Raw genomic sequence first — 22,153 nt, forward strand, 5'->3', positions numbered from 1 at the left:
TTTATTACTCGAGCAAGGTTTTAACGAGGCAACATTTGAAGTGTCATGATGTCATCAGTGACACCAAGTTTGAGCGGCATAATGGGGAGTGTTGAAATATATATCTGACTTTATATAGTGTGCCTTGTCAAACTATGAATACTTTTTGTAGTTGTGATAGGAGAGAATGTTCTAGATTTCTAGTTCAAGTTAGAATAGGAATCCTTATACTCCAAGATAATGTACTTTGTAATCCCTATATATAGGGCTCCTATTATATCACTGAATAGACACACCAATTCTCTCTACAATCTCTCTTGCATTCTATTTCCTTAAACAATATAAGATTATTTTTTTTTAATGTTAAACCACATCAGTGTTGAATAGATTAATAAAAGTTATGATTTATTCTTAGTCTTTCATTTATCCTTAATCGTCTGACTATCAAAGCATTGAACACCGCTTATTTGTAGATTGACATTTGACGCTCTAACTATAAAAATTTGCTACCATGTTGAACCATATCAGTATCGAACGCATCTAGATTTAGAGCCGACTTTCAAAACAAACAACGACCTGCGTGGTGATCAGTTGATGTGCTTGTAGTACGTCAAATTACAATCTGTCACGCATTCACATCACCTGAACAGCTGAACTGGTTATGTCATAGTGCTAGCTTTGAGCTGAGCACGCATCCACAATAGCAATCATGCAAGCGAATCAGTAATGTGCCTTCCACTATCATAAGTTGCGTAGGCCGTAGAGACACAACACATTGCCTATCAATTAAAACATTATTAAGTGATGATATGTGCGCTAAGTTACTGTAAACTGGGAAAAATCACCTTGACTAAACTAGTTGCCCGCCTCACTCCAAGTCCAGGGTACAACGAGGCATGGGTTGAAATATAATATTTGACAAACTCTTGAAAACATAAAATTACACCTACAGATGAAAAAGATGGAACATGCTATGCTAACATCTCTTGTTAATTAATGGCAGACGGCATCTTTGAATGACAATCTTGGCTTATCTGATCCAAAGCTGAACTTAATATCTGAATTACCAATCTGGATCGCATCACTGGTAGAAGGGAATGTAAACACAAGGCGATCAGACTTCTTGGATCCGAAACTGTATGTAGGAACAGCAGCATCTCCATCTTTCAGCTGATGCTCAGTGCTAGTCGACACAGATGGCATAACGGACGGTGTGGGTGGTTCAGAAAACACAGCGGAAGATGTAGACACTGGGAATGTGAAGGTAGAGCTCTTATCAGAAGAAAACTTCCATGTGGACTCGGGCTTGTCAACAGATATAGCAGGAAAAACGCGTTTAGTCCCTGAAGGTTGAAAGAGAGGCTTCTTCTGTTGATTTAGTACCTCCGAACCAACAACATTTAAAGTAGTCTGTGGAAAAGCCTGCAAAGTTGTTTCATTAGCTATCACATACTCTATTCACCATGAACCAGTACAACTACTGTTTATTAGAAAGCTGAATAACAATAATTTAAAAAGGACAAACATTACCTCCTCTGTGTTCTTGGCTAGAGATCTTCCACCACTCCCACCACCAGCAGGACCATTGCTTACAACATCAGCAGCTTTTACACTAGGCTTTGGAGGTGGGACCTTAAACAGAGAGTTCCACTTTTCAGCGTTCTCAAGAGCAGGCTTTTTCTGGTTATCATTAATTATGACTTTACGGGAACTAGACCCTCCTAGAAGTGAGTTATCATCTCCATTCTGGTTGAGTGAAGGAATATCAGAAGTCAGGGGTTTCTTCCACGCAATGGCTAGCTTCAACTCTTCTGACTTATCTTTAGGAGTGGGTGAATTTCTATTGATGTGCTCCAAAATTGTCCTTGCAATCTGACTAGACTGTGGATGAACACCGACTTGAGAGCTGGAAGGCTTTCTATCTATTGACTGGAACGGGGAGTTGCCACTTAATCCTCCAAGTTCAAAATTCTTCCTGCCAGCAGGCAAAAATTCTTTGAGGATGTGGGAATTTTCCACCTGTGGAGTTCCAATTGAAGAAGAATGAACATAAGGAGATCCTCTAGGAGGAGTTTGTGTAGCAACTTTATGGCGTGTCCTGCGAATTGGTCCTACTGATGATCCATAGCCACCATCCAATGCATCATCTCTTGGCTTCCCAAATGTCTAAAACGCAAAGAAAGGAACAATCAACAATCAAGTCAAGAATGTATGGATTCAACATCCCATGCAAAATTAGAAAGTGTTCATCCTTCATACGTAAATTTTACCTGCCCATATACAGGAGTTTGCAAGTGCTTAAAAGGAGTTGATGATGTTCTTTGGGACTTATCATCACCACCTTGTAATGGAGTAAACTGCTCCCGGCATGCAATAAAGAGATATTACCATCTGAATACTGTAACTAGAATCAGCATTTTACAACTCAAAACCAGGATAAGCCATTTAACATACCTTGGACTTGGATTTTGAAAATATAGTTCTAGAATAAGGGGTTCTGGGAAAATTATGAAGGCCAAATCTGCCTCTTTCACTCTGTGGGGTTGAATAATCGCGTTGGTTTTGTACCATGGAACCAGGCCAACATGTTGATGGCTTAGGGGAAGGTGCTGGAATGAATGGTGTTGATGCAATATCATTACTATGCATTGCTGCCCTATCATCAATATCCGATGTTCTGCTTCCCATATATGCTTTTGCAATTTCAATAGGTGAAGCGCCAACCTCCTCTCGCCTCTGAAAACGTGAACATATGTAGATTGACTAAGTATAATGATCCAAGTGAACCACATCAAATTCATGTATCATAAAGAAGAATAACAGTGATGATTTAGAACAGTGCAAATGCGCAATTGAGCACACACGATGGGGCAACACTTCATGCTCTTATATGAGAAGAGCATCTTCTTATGGAGGGTAAATATGCAAACTAACAAATGCACATAAGCAAAATGCTTAACAAGATTGATGATTTGATGACATGTGATCATAAAGAAAAGATGCTGACAGTGACACTCACAGCTGACTGGGAAAGAGAGGTTGACGTTCCCCAAATAGTTTTACTCATGTCTTCCTGAATTTCTCCAGATGACGCCTTTGGCACAGCATGGGCATTTACAGGCCCCTTGGCTTCTCCTCCAGTAGTAATGCCTTTTTTTTCCTTTTCGTGCCCCACAATAGGATGCTCAACAGCCTTTGATTGAATAATATCCATCAGGCGATTGACTTCATCCCTGATAGGGAGGAGCGAGTTTAGAGAGGCCAGATATGACTAGCACAATTATTCATTTTAACCGGTATACAGGCATGAGTATCAAGTGAATGCACATGTAAACATAACTATGGCATAAATGCAGCGTGCAGTTGCAATTTAAGAACAGACAAGATTACCAAATGCAAGACTTGCCTAGAAAACTTTTTCCCCTTCAGTAGCTGCTCAATTTGAGAAAGCCCACTCACATCAGACAGGTTGCTGTTGTCGTCTAAAGTGTGGCCTTGAAAACCAGAACTATCGTTTGAACTATTTCCTGGCCTGCTAGGACCTGCTGTTTCAGTTCTGGTCACCCAATTCTGCGAAACATAAAAATGAGAAGAATAATTATAAGAAAACACTGGGAGGATCGTATGGAATTAAATATATAGCTGTATAGACCACGACACGTATTAAAGAACTAGGCGTCTCTAAACCAATCAGAGAATAATCACACTTAATACTTCTTGACATACCACAAACACACAATAACCACCATTAGTACGTACCCTGAACCTATCACCATATGAGTAGAGCAAAAAAACGATAACAATGCCGACTTTAACAGCATGAAACCACTAGAAAGACCAAAACATTATCGATGTCATGACTAACCACGGATCACAGTGATGACATTTCGCATTAAAAAGCGGGTATCAGCAGATAAAACAACATGCTGGCACAAAAGTTTACACTAATAGTTCAGACTTATCGCGCAAGCATGGATCGAAAGAGAGCATGAGGTCCTATTCTATGGTTCTATCATGAACGAGAAAAAAAGTGACGAAAGCCTCACATTTGAATCATCGTTGTGCTCGTCACCAGTAGCATTCTGTTCAATCTCCGCCTCCTGTTCATCTGTCCACAATATCTCACAAACTTAGAAGCCAAACAATAATCGAAATCAATGAATTAAACACAAAGCCAATCCCTAATTGAATCCAATTTCGAATTACGAAAACCAAATTTCCAACTCAAAACCCTAACGGGAGCGAGAGAATGGGGACTGACCGTGATTAGGCGCGGGAAGGGCATTAACGGTATTCGCCGGCGAGAAGAAGGAGGTGAAAAGCCGAGTGGCGCCGCCGGAGATGAGCCGATAAGCGGGATCAACGACGCTGGACAGCCACCGCCGCTTGCCTCGCTCGGCTGGGTTCGGAGGCGGACGGGAGTAAGGAGTCGTCGGCGGCTTGCGGGACGGCGGCTTCTTCAGTTTGCCTCCGGCGCCGGCGCCTCTCGCGGCGTAGAAGCCCCTGGACGGTGTCGTTTCGTCGTCCATGGGCTCTGTGTCTCGGTTTGTGTGCAGAGGGGGACTGTCGTCTCTAGTAATATGGAGTGTTCGCTTTTAAGCGCGCCGCTTTTGACTTTGCTTTTATTTTCTTTCCCGTTTTCGACGGTGAAGAGATGAGAAGCGGAGATTTGAGTTAGCGCACGTGCTTGGGGTGTGACTCGGATTATTAGATTTTATCTGAATTATGACACTGTGTGTAAATTTAATTAAATGTTGAGAGAGTATCTTTGGTATTGTGAATGAGTTATGAGTATGTGTTTTTTGTTATGAATTTTTTTTTTTTTTTATGACAGTTATGAAATTTTTTATTCATGTAACAAGTTTGTACGATCGTTCTAGTGAAGATCTTTCTTCTTTTTTAAATAATTTTTTGTTGCCATTTTATTATTCTCGTACTTTACTGAGAGTGTGAATGATTATGAAAAGTGTTCTGTCGTAATTAAAAGGCAGTACTTTTACTTACAACTGAGGAACACTAAAGAATCGGGTTTGATTCTTTTTTTTTTTTTTTTAAATACCACACTTTTGTCTGATATATATATATATATATATATATTTTTTTTTTAAAAAAAAAACCCCACCCCATTCCCACCCTTGATGGGGCTCGAACTCCTGACCTCTTATATATGAGACCAAAGCCTTACCACCCCACCAAACACACACACCCCACTTTTGTCTGATATATGTTTAAACAGAAGTCTATCGCACCAATCCAATGAAAAAATGAAAAATATTTATTTCCACTAATTGGGGCTTATAATGGGCAAATCCTAATGTACAATTGTACATGCTCTTTTATGATATGTTGTTATTCAATAAGTTTCGAGAAATTTTATTCACACATAGCAAAATACTAGATACACATCCTTTTTTTCATACACCCAATATCAGATTTTATGGGTATGTTAAATTACCAAAATAGACATATAAATCAAAAATAAAGAAACATAGTTAGAATATACTATCCCGCTTTAGAGTTTTCTTCTTCTTTAAGCGAATAACGTGAATGAACAAACTTAGAACCCTAGTTAGAAACAGTTAACGACACGGATCGATGAACATCCATAGTTCTAAAGAAAATTATCAATAGCGTAATGGATACTGATATTGGTGTTTCTCAGCCCTCAATTGAGGTACGACTTCTCTCCTTCTCTATCTTTGATTGAATTTTATCTTTGATTGAATTTTATCTACTACGAATTTTATCTCATTCTCTCCTTCGTATTTCAATTGTTGTTAAATGATGGGCACTCTGTTTTGTTAGATGATCCTGCAAGTAATGTAGATATAAGATATCATAGAGTTGGGTGCTTTCGATCTCAAATCGAGAAAGCTTCTTGCTTCTTTTTATGACTATTGCAGGAAGCGAACATAGTTAATTCATATGATTTTACTTTAACTATCTTCTTGGTCAAGATATTGGAAGCTTTTGGCAATTAGATACTGGAACGGTTTACTTTTTTGGTTTGATCCTTGATCCTATTTTCCTTTTCGATGAAAAAAAAAAACTACAGTAATAAGCAGCAGGGTTTAGCAGCATTAGAGTGACCAAGATAGTCAACTATGAGCTTCAAGTACTAACACAATAATTATGGCGTGTTTTGAGTTTTCAACTTGTCATAAACTATGCTCTTGCATTATTAAGAAGATTCAAACTCTTTACTTATTTTAACTTTTGTAAATCCCAGGCTAAAGTCCAGCATGGTGATGACTCTACTAGATATAAAGGAATTAGAGTAGATTGTTCACGTGATTATACCAATGAGTTCACAACGCACCAGGTAATATTTCATTCAGTTTGATTTAAATTATTAATGGACCTTATTAAGGTTGGATTACAAATTAAATGTGTTGCTTTGTGCAGATTTTTGAAAGTAAGGCTGCATTACTTCAATGGATCTATACAACGGGAAAGAAAAACAATTGTGTGATTGTGATTGAGAGGTCTGATTCAGCAAATTGGGGTAATAAGAAAAGGAAACCAAAAATAAGATTTTGTTGTGAGAGAAGTGGCAAATACAGAAAGTTTGCAAGGGAAGCTTTGCAACAACAGCCGGGTGGGAAATGTTTATTAGGGATTGGAATAGCTGGGTGGATTCCATCACTGAGGATGATTATTTGAGGAGCCTTGCAACTCTTGAATCAAAATATTTTGCATATCCTAAAGAGATAAATTACTTGAAGACCAATTGGCTGATTAAGTATAAGGAAATGTTTGTTGCAGCATGGACAAACAAATACATGCATCTTGGTGCGAGAACTTCTAATCGGTAATAGTTATGTATTGTCTTATTCCAATATTTATCTTGATGCCTTTGCTTAATTTACTCAACGATTCATCTTTTGACTAGGGCGGAGAGTGCACATACAAAGCTTAAGCGAGAGCTTAAGTCTTCACAACTTGACTTTAGTGTATCATGGGAGCATATTCACTCTTTACTGTGTTTACATCACATTGAAGTTAAGGCTTCATTTGAAAAGAGTAGATGCTTTGTGCAACACGAGTTTAGGCATGCATACTTGAGGGATTTGATAGGATTCGTGTCCATCTCTGCGTTGAACAAGATCGTGTGTGAAGCGAACAGGTAGCTCAATATTAATTGTCTTTAATTGTGTGATATATTTTATTCATGTTACAGACTATATTAATTTATTTATTACACAGTGCTGAATATATTGGATCAGAATCACTTGCATTATGCAATTGTGATATTCGCAAAACGCACGGGTTGCCTTGTGCACATGAGATAGCTGAATATAAGCGTTGTGATCGTCCCATACCAATATCATCTGTGCACCGCCATTGGAGAAAGTTAGAGATCAGAACAACTGTGGAAGACTCGGAAGTACATGAAAAGGTTCCTGTAAAAGCACATTTAGATCGATTAGCAGAGTGGGCCGAAGTACAAGATGAGGAAACAAAACGTCAAATCTTGGTGAAGATCGATGAGTTGATGAATCCAGGTTGTACCTTACTTAGGGAACCAGCTGAAAAGACAAAAACCAATGGTCGTCCAAATAAAGTAGACACTAGTACTCATCGTTGGCCATCCGGGTTTGAGATTGTAGATGCATTGTTATCGGAGCGCGACAATCATTCTTCAGTACCAACTGCTCCAAAGGTATCAAGAACATCGCATACAAAGAAAGCAAATGGTCAAGTTGAGAAAACTAAGGTATGATACAAATAAAGTAATGTTTTGTTTGAGTTTGATAATAGTTTATTAGTTATGATATATCTACTTGTACAGCCAAACAAGCCAACTTCAAAAGATCCAAGGTTTGAGGTAACTCAAAAGTATACAGGGCAGTTCATCTTTGGTATGAGGCAATATATTACTGGTTCAATGGACGTTGAAGCTGATGGTAATTGTGGTTTTAGAGTTGTGGCAGCAGCTTTGGGTTTTGGTAGAAAACATTGGCGTAAAGTGAGAATTGATTTAATAAATGAGTTAAAAGGCAGGCCTGATCTTTATGAAGGTCTCTATGGAGGACAATATGGAGTTGAGAAACTTCATCAACGACTCAACCATTCTGCATCTAGTATTGCACCTAAAACAAAATAGATGGATCTTTCAGACATGGGGCATTTAATAGCAACTTGTTATGGAGTAGTGGTTGTGAACTTATCAAATGGTCAATGCTTTACATTTCTCCCACTATGTGAGTACATTGAGGGAAAACTAATGGAAGCAGATCTACGTGAGATATGCATTGGATTTGTGAATAGTAATCACTTTGTGCAGGTAAAAAGTAGCATACATTAATTGTGTATATAATTTTTATAGATATAACTTTAGATCACTAATGAAATTTCTTATTACTTTGCAGATATGCTTATTGCCAGGGCACCCACTGCCACCAGTTCCACCAAATTGGATTAATCATGCTGATAACACAACTAAGAGTTTGTACTTGAAATATCAAGATCGCTTCCAGCAATATAACCAGTTGCCGCATCCTGAAAGAGTAGCCAATATATCCTTAGAAATTATGGAACTTGGTGATGATGATGAAACTACTCAACTTGGTGATGTTAATCTGTCTGGCAAAGACAATACAATGCATCTTGGCGATGATTGAATTGTTTTGAGATTTACTCAGTTGGATTGTTAGAGACTAATAAATTAGAACTATAACTTCAATATATTTAACAATTGTACTTGTGTAGCTTTTTAATTTTTAGCTTGAACTGAGCATCAATATTTTGCCACCATTTTGTTCTCTTTGTAGAACCATATGAATTGTGTTTGCAATGGTTCTCTTTGTAGAACCATTTTGTTCTCTTTATTCTTTTACATATAAATGTTTTTTCTCTACAGGCCTCTTATTATGAACTTTCAGTGAAGTCTCAATCGAAAACAAACAAATAACAAAACTTTAACAGAGAATGCACTATCCTCTTTTTGGCTCAATTCTCATCGCTCCCGAAAAGCTTGATTCTCGACAATGGCTTCATCAAGTATCCATCCACCTCAAACTTCTTCGGCGAAAGCTGCCGGTACTTATCAAACTGCTCCTTGGCCTCTTCATTCCTCTCAAGCAAGCTGTAAATCATTCCCCTACAAAAATAAGGCCGAAAGTCTTTGGGATCCTCCTTCACCAACTCATTGTAGCTACTCAACGCGTCGTCCACTTTCTTCTGCAGGTACTGTACCTGCGCCATTATCAGCTTCACATCCCTGGCCTCCTTGGCCTTGTTCTCCTCCTCCGCCACCGCCACCGCCTCTTCCAGCCTCCTTGACCATTTGTTTGTTCTTATCGAGAATGTAATATATATATATATATATATATATATATATATATATATATATATATATATACAGCAAGGATCTGAAGAGGACGTCCGTGCAATTGTAATTTTGCGGATATGAAGCGTTAGCCGTTGGATGGTACAAATGACATCCAATGGTTCGCGACGGTCAACAAGTGCGGGCCAAGTTCTATCCGCTTCTTTTTTTTCTTTTTCTTTTTTGAGGACGTTCTATCCGCTTCTTTTGTTCTTTTGTGAACTTCATTCACTCTTCAATCCTTCTCTCTCACTCGGGAACTATCGATCTTTTAGAACCATGACAAAACCACCGACTCATCCTTTAGCCTCTCAACTGAGGATCATGCTAGCCATTTGAGGAGTATTTTATTTCTCTTTTGTTTCTTTTTATCTGGGTTAGTACTGATCTACTCTTGGAAATTTCCCACAATTGTCCTGATTATGGAAAGATTTACTGGGGATAAGGGTTCTTCTCTATCATGGAGTTTTAATTTTTTATTTCACAAGATTAATGATCTTTAGCGGCTCTATTTCTCCTTCTTTCCTCTCCTCTTTCTTTACTCTTTTGTTGTTTCTTTTTCGTTCTTTCAGATTAATAGCTCAAAACTGACATCGATCCAAACCCATCATCCCTCATCCCAACTCGAAAACGATCTGAATGGAAATTTTCTACTTCAAAGCTGTAAGGCCCATCATCTCTCTTTCCATCCATGCATGAAGAGTTTGGCTTATACCCAATCTCATGTCCAGAAGAAAAACAAACTTTTGCTTTTGCCTGGCACAATTTTTGCGTTCAAATTGAATCAAAAGAAAACATACAAAAACTAAAAAGCTAATCCCAAATTTGAGATTGAAAGAATTTGTATCTGACAGCAAAAACCATACAGAGCCCATCCCAAATTGTCATTGGTTCATAAAGAAACAAACAGAGTCATATACAGTCTATTTCAAACGTTTCAGTGCCTCCTAGCCCGCTGAAGAAAAGCACAGAAAGAAAGCTTTTACTCGGAGCCCACTTAACTCAGTGAGTCACAGCTACCGATTCACCATGGAAGGTCAAGAAGGGACTCAGCAATCTTATCTCCAGCTAGCGAACAAGTTCTTCCTTCTCTCGCACCCAGACGTTCAAAACATTGAAAAGGTTCGGCTCAAAAGGAGGTTTTCAACACCATCAAAGGTTCAAAGCCGATTGTAAATCAAATCGATGAATTTCACCGATTGTTACTGGCTTTTGCTTTTACTCTGGTTTTGTGTCGTTGAGAGTGGACTGAGGAGACTGGATTTTGGGAATAGAGACGCATACTTGTTTGGGTGCTTTCATTTTAAACCGTTGGTCATCAATTAAAACAGCCAACGGCTGTGATTGATTCGTCCGCATTTTCTTAGTTTCACGGACGTCCTCTTCAGATCCTTGCTGTATATATATATATATATATATATAATTTTTTTTTTTTTCAAGTTAAGATGGTATATATAAAAAAAAGAGGATGTGTATTTAATGAATAAGTATTGTGTATTGTGAATGAGGGTAGTTTAGGAAGTCTGGGGTTGTGTATCTAGTAAAATGTTAAAATAAAAAAGTTAATAGAATGTGTATTAAGTAAGAGATGTGTATCTAGTATTTTGCAATGTGTTAATAAAATTTCTCATAAGTTTCAGAGAGTTCTTAGAAAGACAAAAAAAAAAAAACTTAAGCCCATAATATGCCCTTAAGCAGTTAAGCTCATTTGACCCATCTACTGTGAAGATCTTCTCTCTTATCACTTCATATAGCCCATCACAAGATTCTGACCGAGTCCTTCAAGGCCCAGAGTAAAACATTCCAGTATTCCACTGCAGCTTCCTATTCACATTTCTTCTTGTATGCATATGGCTAATTGGCTATGGCTATCCCCCAACCATTCTGGCTGCATCAAACAATCACACATTATCTCCATCCTCCATGATAAATTGACACCCCATATATACCATCTATATAGTTAGGGCTGCCAAAACCAAGCCAAATTGTTCATGGTTGGCTTGAGCTTGATTGATATAGGCTTAAAGTTGTATAGATCATTTGTACCAAAAAAGTTGTATAGATCATCCTAGTACATTATTTCCTTGAACTAACTATAACCATCTGATCAACAAGCAAAAGGAATCCCCTTTTTGGCAAATCTGAGGCCATATCTCAGCACCCAAGTTTGCCGTCAACTACTCCTTACTTCCATTATTGGTATATACCTTATTTTGCCTTTTTAGGCTTTAATGGTACACCACTAAACCTGGTGCATGTAATTCTATTAGGAAGAAAAGGATGGAGAAGTATAATGACACTACACAACGACCTTAATAATGGCTGCAGTGACAAGCACCTGATAATAGTTCCAAAACTGATTGTCTTTGATCTGCACACACTTTAGGTAAAACAAATCTTCAAAGCTATATGTAGCTTCTTCCCCCCTAATCTCATATGTTTAGTTTGTGATCAAGTACATAGTATTAACCTCATTATGAAGCTAGGTCTGTACCCGTACAGCAGCATCAAGAATAATGCAGTAGTGGAACTGTAACATGGTAATCACTAATGGAAATTCCTGACAGTAGAGGAAGAGAATCAAGTTCTTGCTAATCGAAATGAACCGAGTAATGTGACAGCTGGGGCACGCCGATAGGCCCTCTTCTTTCGATCATTTCACAACATCACTAGTACTAATTAGCTAGTACTACTCTTCATGACAGAAACCGGTTTTGGCTCTCCTACAGTGAATTGCCCTTTACCTTGCTTTAGTCAACAATGACAAGAAATCAGTGCATTATGGTTTAGCAGTCATTCGAAGTCCCCAAGCTAACTTTTTGAATTCTCATCACTTAATATCAATTATAACATGTCATGAGAAATCTTGTTCACGTACTCAATAGATTTTCTTACTTATTTATACTCAACTGTCTATATGAAGTAAATAAATTCATTTCAACTAATAACTCATTATTCTTCACTATATATTGGATATAAATCAATGGCAGTTGAGTACGTACAACTCGGTAAGAAATTCATTTCAGTAGGTGAACCGGACTAAATGTCATGATTATATATGGAGGCTGTGAGTAATTTTTGTCAAGTTGTGAAACATAAAAGCGATCAAGGAACAGAATTTTGCTGGAAACGTTCAGTATTCTTGTTTCTAGTCACCCAAATTCTAATGGTGTATATATAAATAGTACTTGTAACAGCACCCATCCATTATTGTCCTCTTCTCAGCATAATTTTTCTACATGAATCAAATCCATCAATCAAAATCCATTACCTAACTGGCTCCACGCCTCCACGGTCCAGCTTACTTGTACGTTCCAGCTATTCTTGTGCTCTAGCTTAAACTAGTTGCTGATATAGCAAACCTAAGCCAGAGCTACAACAAGCCTTAGCTAGCTAGCTAGCTAGCCCACATGGGCTTTGATCATAAAGCTTGGAGATTCCTTTCTTGTCAGAAATCACTTCCCTAAGTTCACTCGCCGCTTAAAATGGTGCTATATAAGTTTCCAACCAAGAGTGACACAAACCAAGAGTTTCACAAAATGGAAAGTGGAGTAAAAGGTCTAGAATTCAAAGATGAGCCAAGAGATGCTTACAAGGTTGCTTACGTTATTCACTTCTTGCTCGGAGCAGGCAATTTGCTTCCTTGGAATGCATTCATCACTGCTGTTGATTACTTTGGCTATCTCTATCCAACCAAGCATGTCGAGAAGGTCTTCTCCGTAGCTTACATGAGTTCTTCAGTGCTAGTTCTGCTTGTAATGATGACTTGGGGTTGCTGGTGGGAGAAAATGAGCCCTAGGCTCAGACTCAACTTGGGTTTTTTTATGTTTATTCTCTCGTTAACCGTGGCTCCTATCACAGATTGGGCTAGTTATCTCAGTACTAATGCAGCTTATGGTGTAACAGTTGCATCAGTTGTAATATGTGGCTTAGCTGATGGCTTGGTAGGTGGAAGCTTAATGGGATCAGCTGGAAAGCTTCCCAAAAAGTATATGCAGGCTGTTTTTGCTGGCACTGCTTCTTCAGGTACCATGCAAATTATAACCTCAGTAAATGTATGTGATCGAACTTTTTTCCCTACCAATATTTAAATTAGAGTTCTTGGTTTCAGGTGTTATAATTTGTGTCCTGAGAATTTCAACAAAGGCAATGGTTCCACAGACCCCAAAAGGACTTAAAACAAGTGCCCACTTGTATTTTATTGTCAGCATCATTATACTCCTATGCTGCATCCTTTGTTCCAACTTGCTATACAAGCTGAGAGTCATGCAGGAACACTGCAAACTTGTTCAAGATCAATCCTTTTGCTGCTCATCAAGGCCGAAATTTTGGGCTGTGGCGCAAAAAGTTCCCGGGCCAGCTTTTGGGATCTTCTTAATCTATACAGTGACTCTGTCAATCTTTCCAGGATTTATAGCTGAAAATTTGGAATCCAAGCTTCTTCAAGATTGGTATCCCATTTTGCTTATCACAGTGTACAACTTTGCGGATTTAGTAGGTAAATTTTTGACTGCAGTGTACCTTCTGAAGAGTATCAAAAAGGCAACATGGGCTTGTGTTACCAGACTCTTATTCTATCCAATCTTCACTGCTTGCCTCCATGGACCAACATGGCTGAAAACTGAAGTTCCTATGATCTTCCTCACATTTATGCTTGGAATGTCCAATGGTTACCTCACAAGTGTCATCATGATGACAGTACCAAAACTAGTACCTGTTCCAGAAGCAGAACTATCTGCAATTGTAATGGTTGTGTTCCTTGGAGTCGGGTTGGTTAGTGGTTCGGTTCTAGGCTGGTTCTGGATTTTATGAGCCTCATTCATTAGTGTATTTACTTTGTATTTCCATTTTTAGAAATGCTAAAATCCTGTCTATGTAAGCCTATACCAACGTAGAATACTACTATTGTGAAAAAAAAAAAAAAAAAGTATGGAACTATTTTGTGTGCCTATTTCCAAAGATTTACTTGCTCTAGAGAGAACGACAAATAACTCAGAATCTGAGATCCAAAAGGGAAGGCTGGGAACAAAGGCCTAACTTGTAAAGGATGAAGATAAAACATGTGGAATCTTATAAAAGAAAATTCCAACTGACCAAGGTCATCACACATGCTTCCACTTTTCATTAGGTTTGGCTCCAATTCAATGAGAAAAGTACAGGTGCAAGAGACAATGCATTAGGAAAACAGAGCTTTCATAAATTATGCTCCCGTTTCTGGCCCATACAAGCTTTTCTTTTGCATCAAATCCTGCCTTTGAAAATTAGGTTGAAAAACTCTTGCAACGTACAGAGGCTTGTGGAAATTCATCTCAAATAAAAGGCAAAATAGCCAAATTACCCCATGACTTTTCCCTGCCGATTTACCCCCTGACATTTCAATTTTGATTATCTACATCCTCACTTTTCTAATTGTTGCCAATTTACACCCTATCGTTATTTTTTTGACTTTCCATCCAATTTTCAGTTAACTTAGTTAGCACGTGAGGGGCTTTTTTGTCTTTTCAACTATCATAAAAAAATAAATAAACAAACCAACACATCTTTAAAGAAATAAAAAAAAAATACAAAACTGTTCTTCGTTAAAAGAAGGAAAAAAAAAATTGCCCTTTGTCGCTTCTTCCTTGTCCATCTCTTATTCTTCTTCTTCACTCCCTTTATTTCAAGGTTGGTTGTTAGCTTGCAACTGATCGCTTAATTAATATTTGCTAGTCACATCAAATGATTGGATGATCATATCACTGAAGGAGAAATTAACCATCTTTGATCATTTAGGTTTCTGGTTTTCTTTTTCTTTGGCCAGACTGGATTAATATTTCAAACATTCATATAAGAATTTGATCTTCCATGTTTCCAATTGAAGGGGTTTGTATTGTGTATAAGATTGAGGAGCCATCGAACAAACTAAAATATTTATATGTATAGAATATGAAAATTAAAATTACAGCAAGCATGTGAAGGTCATCTTGATTGATCTAAGTTGGGATTGTGTTATATTGATCTCGATAAAAGGAACATAGAGGAAGAGGTCATGTTGAGAAGAAGATAATTGAGAGATAGATAGAGAAGAAGAGGAGAGGATGAGGGGAAAAAAAAAAAAACAGTTGTGGGAAGACGAATAGCAGTATTTTTTTTTTTTTTTAACAAAGTAATTTTGTATTTTTTTTCTTGATTTATTAATATATGAGGGTAATATTGGAACATTAGAGGCAAAAAAAATTACAGTTGGCCAGGGTGTACTAAGATTTTTGTTCGGTACAAATAGCAACACTCTTTTTTTTTTTTGGGTGACAATTGCAGAGACGAAAAGACCCCTCACGTGCTAACTAAGTTAACGGAGAAATTGGATGGAAAGTCTAAAATTTGACTGTATGGTGTAAATTGGCAACATTTAGAAAAGTAAGGGTGTAAATAATCAAAATCAAAATTGAAATGTCAGGGGATAAATCGGCAGTCATGAGAAAAGTTAGGGGTAATTTGGCTATTTTGCCCAAATAATAAGATGTTTGATTACAAATATACAAGCATAATATTCGCAGATATCATGCAGAATCGTAACCAAAGCAGTTGTTTTTACCAAGGTAAATTTATACAATTATTTACATGTGGTAAATGAGACATAAAGTGAGGGTGCAAATAAGAACCCTTCACCAGTGGAACTTGAAAAACCTCCTTTTCCTCTTCTTCTTTTCAACATATGCCAAGAGCTCATCTTGGCGGGAAATTGACTCTTGGAGAGCCTTAGTAGTTGCCATAAGCTCTTGCTCCAAGGCATCAACCCGGCTCAAAGCAGCAGTAAGCAACTCCTCCTTCTCGGGTGGCATGGTGGCTTGTTTTATGCTCAAAACAATGGCTCTCTCTTCCAACTCCGCCATGCGTTTGATGATGGACTGGAAATCTGCATCAGAAATGGCAATGGCAGGCTTGGAAGGCGCCTTGCTCTTCAGCATTGTGTCGTCGTGGCAAACAGCACTAGAGTAGAAGGTGGAATTAGTAAGCTTCCTTGGCACGTTACTTGTTAGCCGGAAAATAGCCACAATGCTCAAAATAAATGCCATAATAGCACCCAAAAAACGAGCGCTAAACCCCTCAGGAGGTTTGCAAGCCTCAGGCATGTCGAAACAATCTGCCGACTTAGAAGAGGCAAATGTGTCAAATTTGACACTTCCCACAACAATGTGACTTGTTACATCCATAGCTTTATCAACCATTGGGGCATAATCTTCATGCTTGAAAGATTCGTGGAAATTTTTCGGTAAAGAAGGGGAAGAATGTCCCTTGGAATACACCAATTCGTCATCGGATACATACACTGACTTCTTGTCTTCAGCCACCTGAGTCCTTGGTTCCTTTGAACACTTATGATCACCATTATGGACCATACTCATTATCTCTGGATTTTTCCATGGTCCCTTATCGGAACGCATACATCCTCCTTCATCAGCACAAGTACATTTTCCTCCTAAAAACTCTGGCAACTCACTGGCATCAATAATCTCAAGCAAATTGCTCTGGTACTTATTCCCAAGGACATGAATCTTCACCGTTGTCCTCGGATCAAGGAATGACTTGATAGTGCTCCACAACATTCTAAAACCAGAACCAGCATTGATAATAAACATCCGGCTCAAGGTCTCAGGATAGTTGTCACCATCAATCTTCTGAAGGCTCATAATAAGCTCCCTAGCAGCTTTGTTGAAATTTTTTAGTCCAACTCCTTGAACATCAAGAATAGTTGTACTTTGATCAATGTGCTTCTTCGCTGCAATCGAACAAGCTGGGAATTTAACATCAAATGTTCTTTCGAATTCCTGAACATGGTATTTCAAATACCGGTCCATGGTTGTGACTTGCATGAGCTTGGTTGAATCAACTAGTCCCAGTCTCTCAATATAGACCGGTCTTCCTTCTTTGTCCACCCCATGATGTCCTTGGGGATAATAATCCAGGACTTCATTGAGTTCCTCGAATTCAAAATCATCTCTGATCGTGTCAGCTCCGAATTCCTTCCTCCATTGAAGCATTTCAGACCACATTTGCTTGGTCTGCTCAATGTCGAATTTCCTGGCCTTCAAGAACCGAAGCATCATGTGATAATCATCGTGCTTGCTTGGAAGAAGCTCGTCCAATATAAGCGCCTGACGAAGCTTGTCAACAGCCTGACCTTCCTCAACATCATGCACATCTGCAATTTCGACAGACATGACTTTGCTGCTGCTTCTCTTACCCTTTCGGGTAAAAGAGTTTCGGAACTTGGCAGAGGCATGTGTTGCTTTCTTCATGATTGATTCGGACAATGGAGATACAGAGGCAGCCATGGCTTAACAGCCTAACACAAAAGTGTGTATCAAAAGAGATTGGTATAAATAATCTTCCTCAGAATTTGTGAATCCTTGAAGATGAAGCAAAGACAGCGAGGTTCAATTAACCGTTTTTCATTTTTAGGTTCGAAAACAGAGCAATTTGCTATTTTAGCTATTATTAGCCAGAGGCCTTAAACAGTGGTTTCCTGAAAACTCGTTTCACCATTCGAGCATTTTAACAACAAAGGAAACAACTTTTCTTCAAGCTATTTTAAATGTCGACTATTAACAGCTTAGATCAATAGAGGATGCATATTATGCTAAAAAAGCATTAGGGAGAATGATTTTACTTCGAAAAAATCTATTCCAGCCTTTATTTTTGTTACAATTTCTTTCTTTTACAAGACATAACTGACTAAAAAAGAAGATGAAAACAAAACAAAGAGCAGTCGATTGCAGCTCATCTCGGCACAGCAGTGAGCTGCCAGCCAAAGCGGTTATGCTACAAAGGGTTAACAAGTAGATATGAACAAAAAGGTCAGGACTGCGGGCAGATCTAAGCAGCAGCAGCTAACGGAGGCGGGGAAGGGGGAACTCCGTGAACCAACTTGTGTGCTGGTGCTCGGTTGCTGCCTTCTTCTTTCACCTCCTTCTCCTCCTCCTCATCTTCGTCTTCCTCAGAATCCCAAAGGAAATGAGCATATGATGCTTGAACATAACTGCACCACAAAAAAAAAAAACAACAATAAAACCGAGTTAAAAACTAATTCAGAAATCACTGCTTCCATTACTGCAATTCAACTGAGTAGGTTGATAACACATGACCATAGCTCTTACCAATCATCAGGTGAAGCTTTAACAGCTTGATCAAAATAAGTCTCGGCTCTGGCAGCATCCTTGTGAATTTGCCATACCAAATCCGCATACATGGATAAAACATTTCCATCGTTTGGGTTAGCCAAGATTGCTCTCCCACAGTACTCTTCTGCTTTCTCTAAATTCCCAACAACCTGTAAATTTTTACCAAAACAACACCTTTAGCACCACTAATCTTGACTATAGCATAAGAATAGCAAATCAAAAACCTGTAAATCCTAACAAAATCATAAAAATATGCATAGATTTTGTATTGTTTTACAAAAACAATGTATCTGCTTCCAAAATCAGAGATACCAGTAACAAAATTCAAACAATTATGCATGGATTTGCTTCAAATTGACTCGAAATTTGCAAACTAAAATCATAAACAGATGCATGGGTTTCTTGTCGGTTCAAAACTACGCATACAATTGAAAAAATTACAGAAACCCCATCAGAGATTAGTAACTTAAACGTAAACTCTCTAATAAAAAATTCAAAACCACAAATTCAGTAAAAAAAAAAAAAAAAAGTTCTTGCGGTAAAATTAAAAATTTACCTCTTTGAGAAACTTAGCATAGTTGCTAAGAAGCAGAGGATTTCCGGGATCAGCCTCGATCATATTCCGATAATGCGTCTCGGCGATCGCGCTTCCCCGATCCGATTCGTCACCACCGTCCGATCCGCCGCCACCTCGTCCGCAGATCTTGCCTCCGCCGTCCCCACCCCCAACCAAACCGCTCAACAACCCGATATTCTCTCTCGTCCCCATCTCACACCCCTCCACCTCCGCCAACCCCAACGACATCGTCCTCCTCACTCCTCCTCCTCCTCTCTCCTCGAACCCGCTCAACGTGTTCGCGAACGGCGGCCTCCGCTGGTGGCTGCCGCCGAGATCGGCGTCGGAGCGGGCGCGCGTGAGAGTGATCAGGTGTTGGTTTGTTTTACGAGATACGGAAAGAGGAGACCTGATGGAAATGGCGCAGGTTCGGGGGATTTGGGGCACCATTTCGGGTTCGGGCGAGGAGGACGACCCGAGACCCGAGTCTTTGGAGTGGGGGAGCCATGAGTTTAGTATCGGCGACGATGAGCTTCGTAGAAGCATAATGATGATGTGCGCCTGAGAAACCCCGAATCTCAGACTCCTTCTAAAACCCTAGAATACAACTGAAATTCAGGTCTGGAGAGAAGAGGGAAATGTGAGATGGAGGAAACGGAAGGGCATTGAATATATTTTATATAGGAGGGAAGCATCAGATCTGAGCCGTTGGTTCAGTGTGGAGTGGGAGGGAGATGGGAGGGTGCGTTGACGGTAAGGGCGCGTTTGGCACAGTGGTGGTGCTGGCTCGAAAAGTCGAAAAGCGTTTTGTGCCTTTTGGGTTGGTCGGATGGAGACTCGGCGTGAGAACAGTTCAAACACTTGGCCTAAACACATGTGATGTGGGATGTGCCCCCTGCATTATCTCGCTAATGCAAGTAATTACATATACGGAAAAAAAAAAAAAAAAAAAAAAGAGGCCTTGTACGTTTTGTCGTGCTTGATTTTAGAGATAATTACTAATATAAGCAGGTACGAAAGTTAGGAAATGGTAAAGAACTCGACTTGAGTGAAATTGCCAACCGTTTTATTTTGTCGTTTTCATTTCGCTCACCACAGGTTCTTTCCTTATTATGAAAATATTGGTCTTTGTTCGGTCAACTAACTACTCATTAGGTTAACAATATTATATTAAACTCGAGATTATTTTCTCTTCAAACCTAGCTAAATGATTATTCAAAAAAAAAAAAAAACCTAGCTAAAAGAATCAATTTGATAGTTCTATACTTTGTACCTAATACTTCATTGACATATACTATTACAAACCAAAAGATATCGATATTATTTACCGAAAACTATCGGTGTCTTTCATTAGCTTAGAGAAATTTGAAGTTTGAGCAAACAAAAAGCATGATTGCATTGATTGAAATCATAAAATCTTTAGATATTTTAGTGTTATCATGTGCTTGATTTCACAAAGTATTAAGCCTAATCACATTATGATGGCAAGTTTAACGAATTAAAACAAAAAAAATGCAATCATGTATTAGTTAGAAGTACTTCTTCCTCGGGGCCTTAACCCAATTTCCCAAAAAGGCATTTTTTTTTCCCTTTCACAAACACGCCCTACCAAATTGAAGTCGGCTTCTCCGTATCAGACGGTAGTGGACTAGAGGTACTAGTACCCAACACACCAGAAATAAGCCCAAGTTTTAAAAGAGGCGCCATGATTGACCCGCTAAAATCTAGACCGTCAAACTCAATGCATGCTTGACTTCAACGGCAAGATCGAACCCATCCTCCCCAACGTACAATTGGCATTCCCTGGCGCGGAATGGCGGGACTGTCCGTGTTAGATTACGTAGAAATCCAATATATTAGTCAAATTCACGACTTTGCCACTAGAGCAAAACAAGCGGCTGTGCTTTGCTTGCAAATTAAAACAGACTTGCTTCAGTTGCTTGCATCACCTGGGACGGCCCCACCGGCTGGAACTCAACGGAGCAGGTAGCTCTGAGGTCGCATGACGTCATCGGCAGAAGATTGACGGTGCAGCTCTTTCCTGGGAGATTTGAAATGGATCCCACCGCCGAGTTTCCTTTTCCATTTTTTCTGTCGCGGAGTGGCTCAACTTGCTCCGACGGGGGTAGTTTTGTAATTTTATTTGGGGTTTAGATATTTCTTCTGAAACTGGTTTAATATTATTTCGGCTTTTCTTGTTTGTTTCTTGTCAAGTTTCTGGGCTCCATCGTCACGTGAATGATTGAAGTGCTCCGTACGTGGGAGAAGTTTCTCTTGAGTTTTTGACTGATCGGAAAGTGACCGGTTAATCGTTTTCACATGCATCCACTGGGCCACTCGGCATGGTCTTGGACTCTTGGTCCATGCGATTCATGCATGCATGGATGATGGAAACTTTTCAAAACCAAAAACTAAAGAACAGGATTCATGCATGCATGAGACGCAAGTGTCTACAAGACGTTAGAATCGTATATATACAATCTCGAACGATATAGGGTATATATATTTTCTATAAATTAATTGATCGATGCTACTTTGAAATTATTATAGATCAGGCGAGGAAGCAATGTATGATGATATTTATACACACGAGAGATGATGATGGTATTTCTCAAACTAGTTGGTGCGGTTGAATCCTCCATGATATGAAGTAAAAGTTAATTTTATTGACGAGAAAGACAAAATTAGAGACTCTTTTTTTTTATCTATTAGGTTCTTATATATTTACTTTGGCCAGGGGGCTTAATTTGACACAAGGGTTCCTAGCACCTACACTAGCTTCAAACAGCCGACACCCACATGATTCACATCCATGAATTTGGCAAACGAAACCAAATTGCTGTAGTTGCCAACGGTGAAGATTAAAACCCTCACTGTCAAATAGTGCGGCGGGAAACTTTAAAGTCGAAACACCTCTAGCTTATCTCTAATCAACTTTACATGTTATATATGTTGTAAATGAACGTTCTCTCCCACAGAATGAGAGGTGCCCAACTATCGACCCTCAGATTAGCCTATCAGATCGGGGATTGGAATAATAGAGTTAGGATTGTTATAGGTTACTGTTTGATATATAACGATGGATATATGAAATCCAAAAAAGAATAATGTTATTAAGGGGTGTAG

At 38.9% G+C, this 22,153-nt stretch overlaps 5 protein-coding genes and 1 long non-coding RNA gene across 7 annotated transcripts; 3 read left to right on the top strand and 3 right to left on the bottom strand.

Moving 5' to 3' along the window:
- Positions 1–689: 689 nt before the first annotated feature.
- Positions 690–4,583, bottom strand: LOC133710184 (nuclear pore complex protein NUP1). 2 transcript variants are annotated; one of them, XM_062136203.1, is made up of 8 exons: positions 4,241–4,583; positions 4,026–4,087; positions 3,386–3,549; positions 2,999–3,212; positions 2,434–2,715; positions 2,250–2,336; positions 1,510–2,145; positions 690–1,389 (listed from the first exon to the last, which is right to left on the bottom strand). In XM_062136203.1, exons 1-8 carry the CDS (start codon positions 4,506–4,508, stop codon positions 973–975), a joined length of 2,130 nt encoding a protein of 709 aa, XP_061992187.1. In that variant the 5' UTR covers positions 4,509–4,583; the 3' UTR covers positions 690–972. The 2 variants fall into 2 exon arrangements, with proteins under 2 accessions (XP_061992187.1, XP_061992181.1); XM_062136197.1 differs by having other exon boundaries at positions 690–1,401; positions 4,241–4,581.
- Positions 4,584–5,614: 1,031 nt separating this feature from the next.
- On the top strand, positions 5,615–8,086 carry LOC133726936 (uncharacterized). Its single transcript, XM_062154575.1, has 7 exons — positions 5,615–5,653; positions 6,209–6,301; positions 6,385–6,484; positions 6,574–6,790; positions 6,872–7,105; positions 7,186–7,696; positions 7,772–8,086. Exons 1-7 carry the CDS (start codon positions 5,615–5,617, stop codon positions 8,084–8,086), a joined length of 1,509 nt encoding a protein of 502 aa, XP_062010559.1.
- Positions 8,087–9,528: 1,442 nt separating this feature from the next.
- Positions 9,529–10,659, top strand: LOC133726954 (uncharacterized). Its single transcript, XR_009854955.1, has 2 exons — positions 9,529–9,973; positions 10,252–10,659. It is a non-coding gene; the product is annotated as an uncharacterized LOC133726954 (long non-coding RNA).
- Positions 10,660–12,698: 2,039 nt separating this feature from the next.
- Positions 12,699–14,261, top strand: LOC133726955 (equilibrative nucleotide transporter 8). Its single transcript, XM_062154591.1, has 2 exons — positions 12,699–13,336; positions 13,422–14,261. Exons 1-2 carry the CDS (start codon positions 12,796–12,798, stop codon positions 14,120–14,122), a joined length of 1,242 nt encoding a protein of 413 aa, XP_062010575.1. The 5' UTR covers positions 12,699–12,795; the 3' UTR covers positions 14,123–14,261.
- A 1,496-nt stretch (positions 14,262–15,757) lies between these two features.
- LOC133710200 (phosphatidylinositol/phosphatidylcholine transfer protein SFH12-like) lies at positions 15,758–17,815 on the bottom strand. The gene has a single exon (XM_062136213.1). It carries the CDS (start codon positions 17,623–17,625, stop codon positions 15,955–15,957), a length of 1,671 nt encoding a protein of 556 aa, XP_061992197.1. The 5' UTR covers positions 17,626–17,815; the 3' UTR covers positions 15,758–15,954.
- A 139-nt stretch (positions 17,816–17,954) lies between these two features.
- On the bottom strand, positions 17,955–19,724 carry LOC133710208 (uncharacterized). Its single transcript, XM_062136225.1, has 3 exons — positions 19,028–19,724; positions 18,448–18,620; positions 17,955–18,329 (listed from the first exon to the last, which is right to left on the bottom strand). Exons 1-3 carry the CDS (start codon positions 19,571–19,573, stop codon positions 18,167–18,169), a joined length of 882 nt encoding a protein of 293 aa, XP_061992209.1. The 5' UTR covers positions 19,574–19,724; the 3' UTR covers positions 17,955–18,166.
- Positions 19,725–22,153: the final 2,429 nt, after the last annotated feature.

The sequence above is a fragment of the Rosa rugosa genome, chromosome 1 (assembly GCF_958449725.1).
Source record: "Rosa rugosa chromosome 1, drRosRugo1.1, whole genome shotgun sequence".
Classification (NCBI taxonomy): domain Eukaryota; kingdom Viridiplantae; phylum Streptophyta; class Magnoliopsida; order Rosales; family Rosaceae; genus Rosa; species Rosa rugosa.

Bases quoted from the DNA above. Each gene is read 5' to 3' on its own strand.
- LOC133726955 (XM_062154591.1), top strand. From the start codon at position 12,796: ATGGTGCTATATAAGTTTCCAACCAAGAGTGACACAAACCAAGAGTTT. The intron at 13,337-13,421 runs GTACCATGCAAA...TCTTGGTTTCAG, and splicing joins TGCTGGCACTGCTTCTTCAG to GTGTTATAATTTGTGTCCTG.
- LOC133710208 (XM_062136225.1), bottom strand. From the start codon at position 19,573: ATGCTTCTACGAAGCTCATCGTCGCCGATACTAAACTCATGGCTCCCC. The intron at 18,621-19,027 runs GTAAATTTTTAA...AAAAATTTACAG, and splicing joins ATGCTAAGTTTCTCAAAGAG to GTTGTTGGGAATTTAGAGAA. The intron at 18,330-18,447 runs GTAAGAGCTATG...TTTGTGGTGCAG, and splicing joins AAAGCTTCACCTGATGATTG to TTATGTTCAAGCATCATATG.
- LOC133710200 (XM_062136213.1), bottom strand. From the start codon at position 17,625: ATGGCTGCCTCTGTATCTCCATTGTCCGAATCAATCATGAAGAAAGCA.
- LOC133710184 (XM_062136197.1), bottom strand. From the start codon at position 4,508: ATGGACGACGAAACGACACCGTCCAGGGGCTTCTACGCCGCGAGAGGC. The intron at 4,088-4,240 runs GTCAGTCCCCAT...TATTGTGGACAG, and splicing joins CCTTCCCGCGCCTAATCACG to ATGAACAGGAGGCGGAGATT. The intron at 2,337-2,433 runs GTATGTTAAATG...TGCCGGGAGCAG, and splicing joins TTTCAAAATCCAAGTCCAAG to TTTACTCCATTACAAGGTGG.
- LOC133726936 (XM_062154575.1), top strand. From the start codon at position 5,615: ATGGATACTGATATTGGTGTTTCTCAGCCCTCAATTGAG. The intron at 6,791-6,871 runs GTAATAGTTATG...TCTTTTGACTAG, and splicing joins GGTGCGAGAACTTCTAATCG to GGCGGAGAGTGCACATACAA. The intron at 7,697-7,771 runs GTATGATACAAA...CTACTTGTACAG, and splicing joins GTCAAGTTGAGAAAACTAAG to CCAAACAAGCCAACTTCAAA.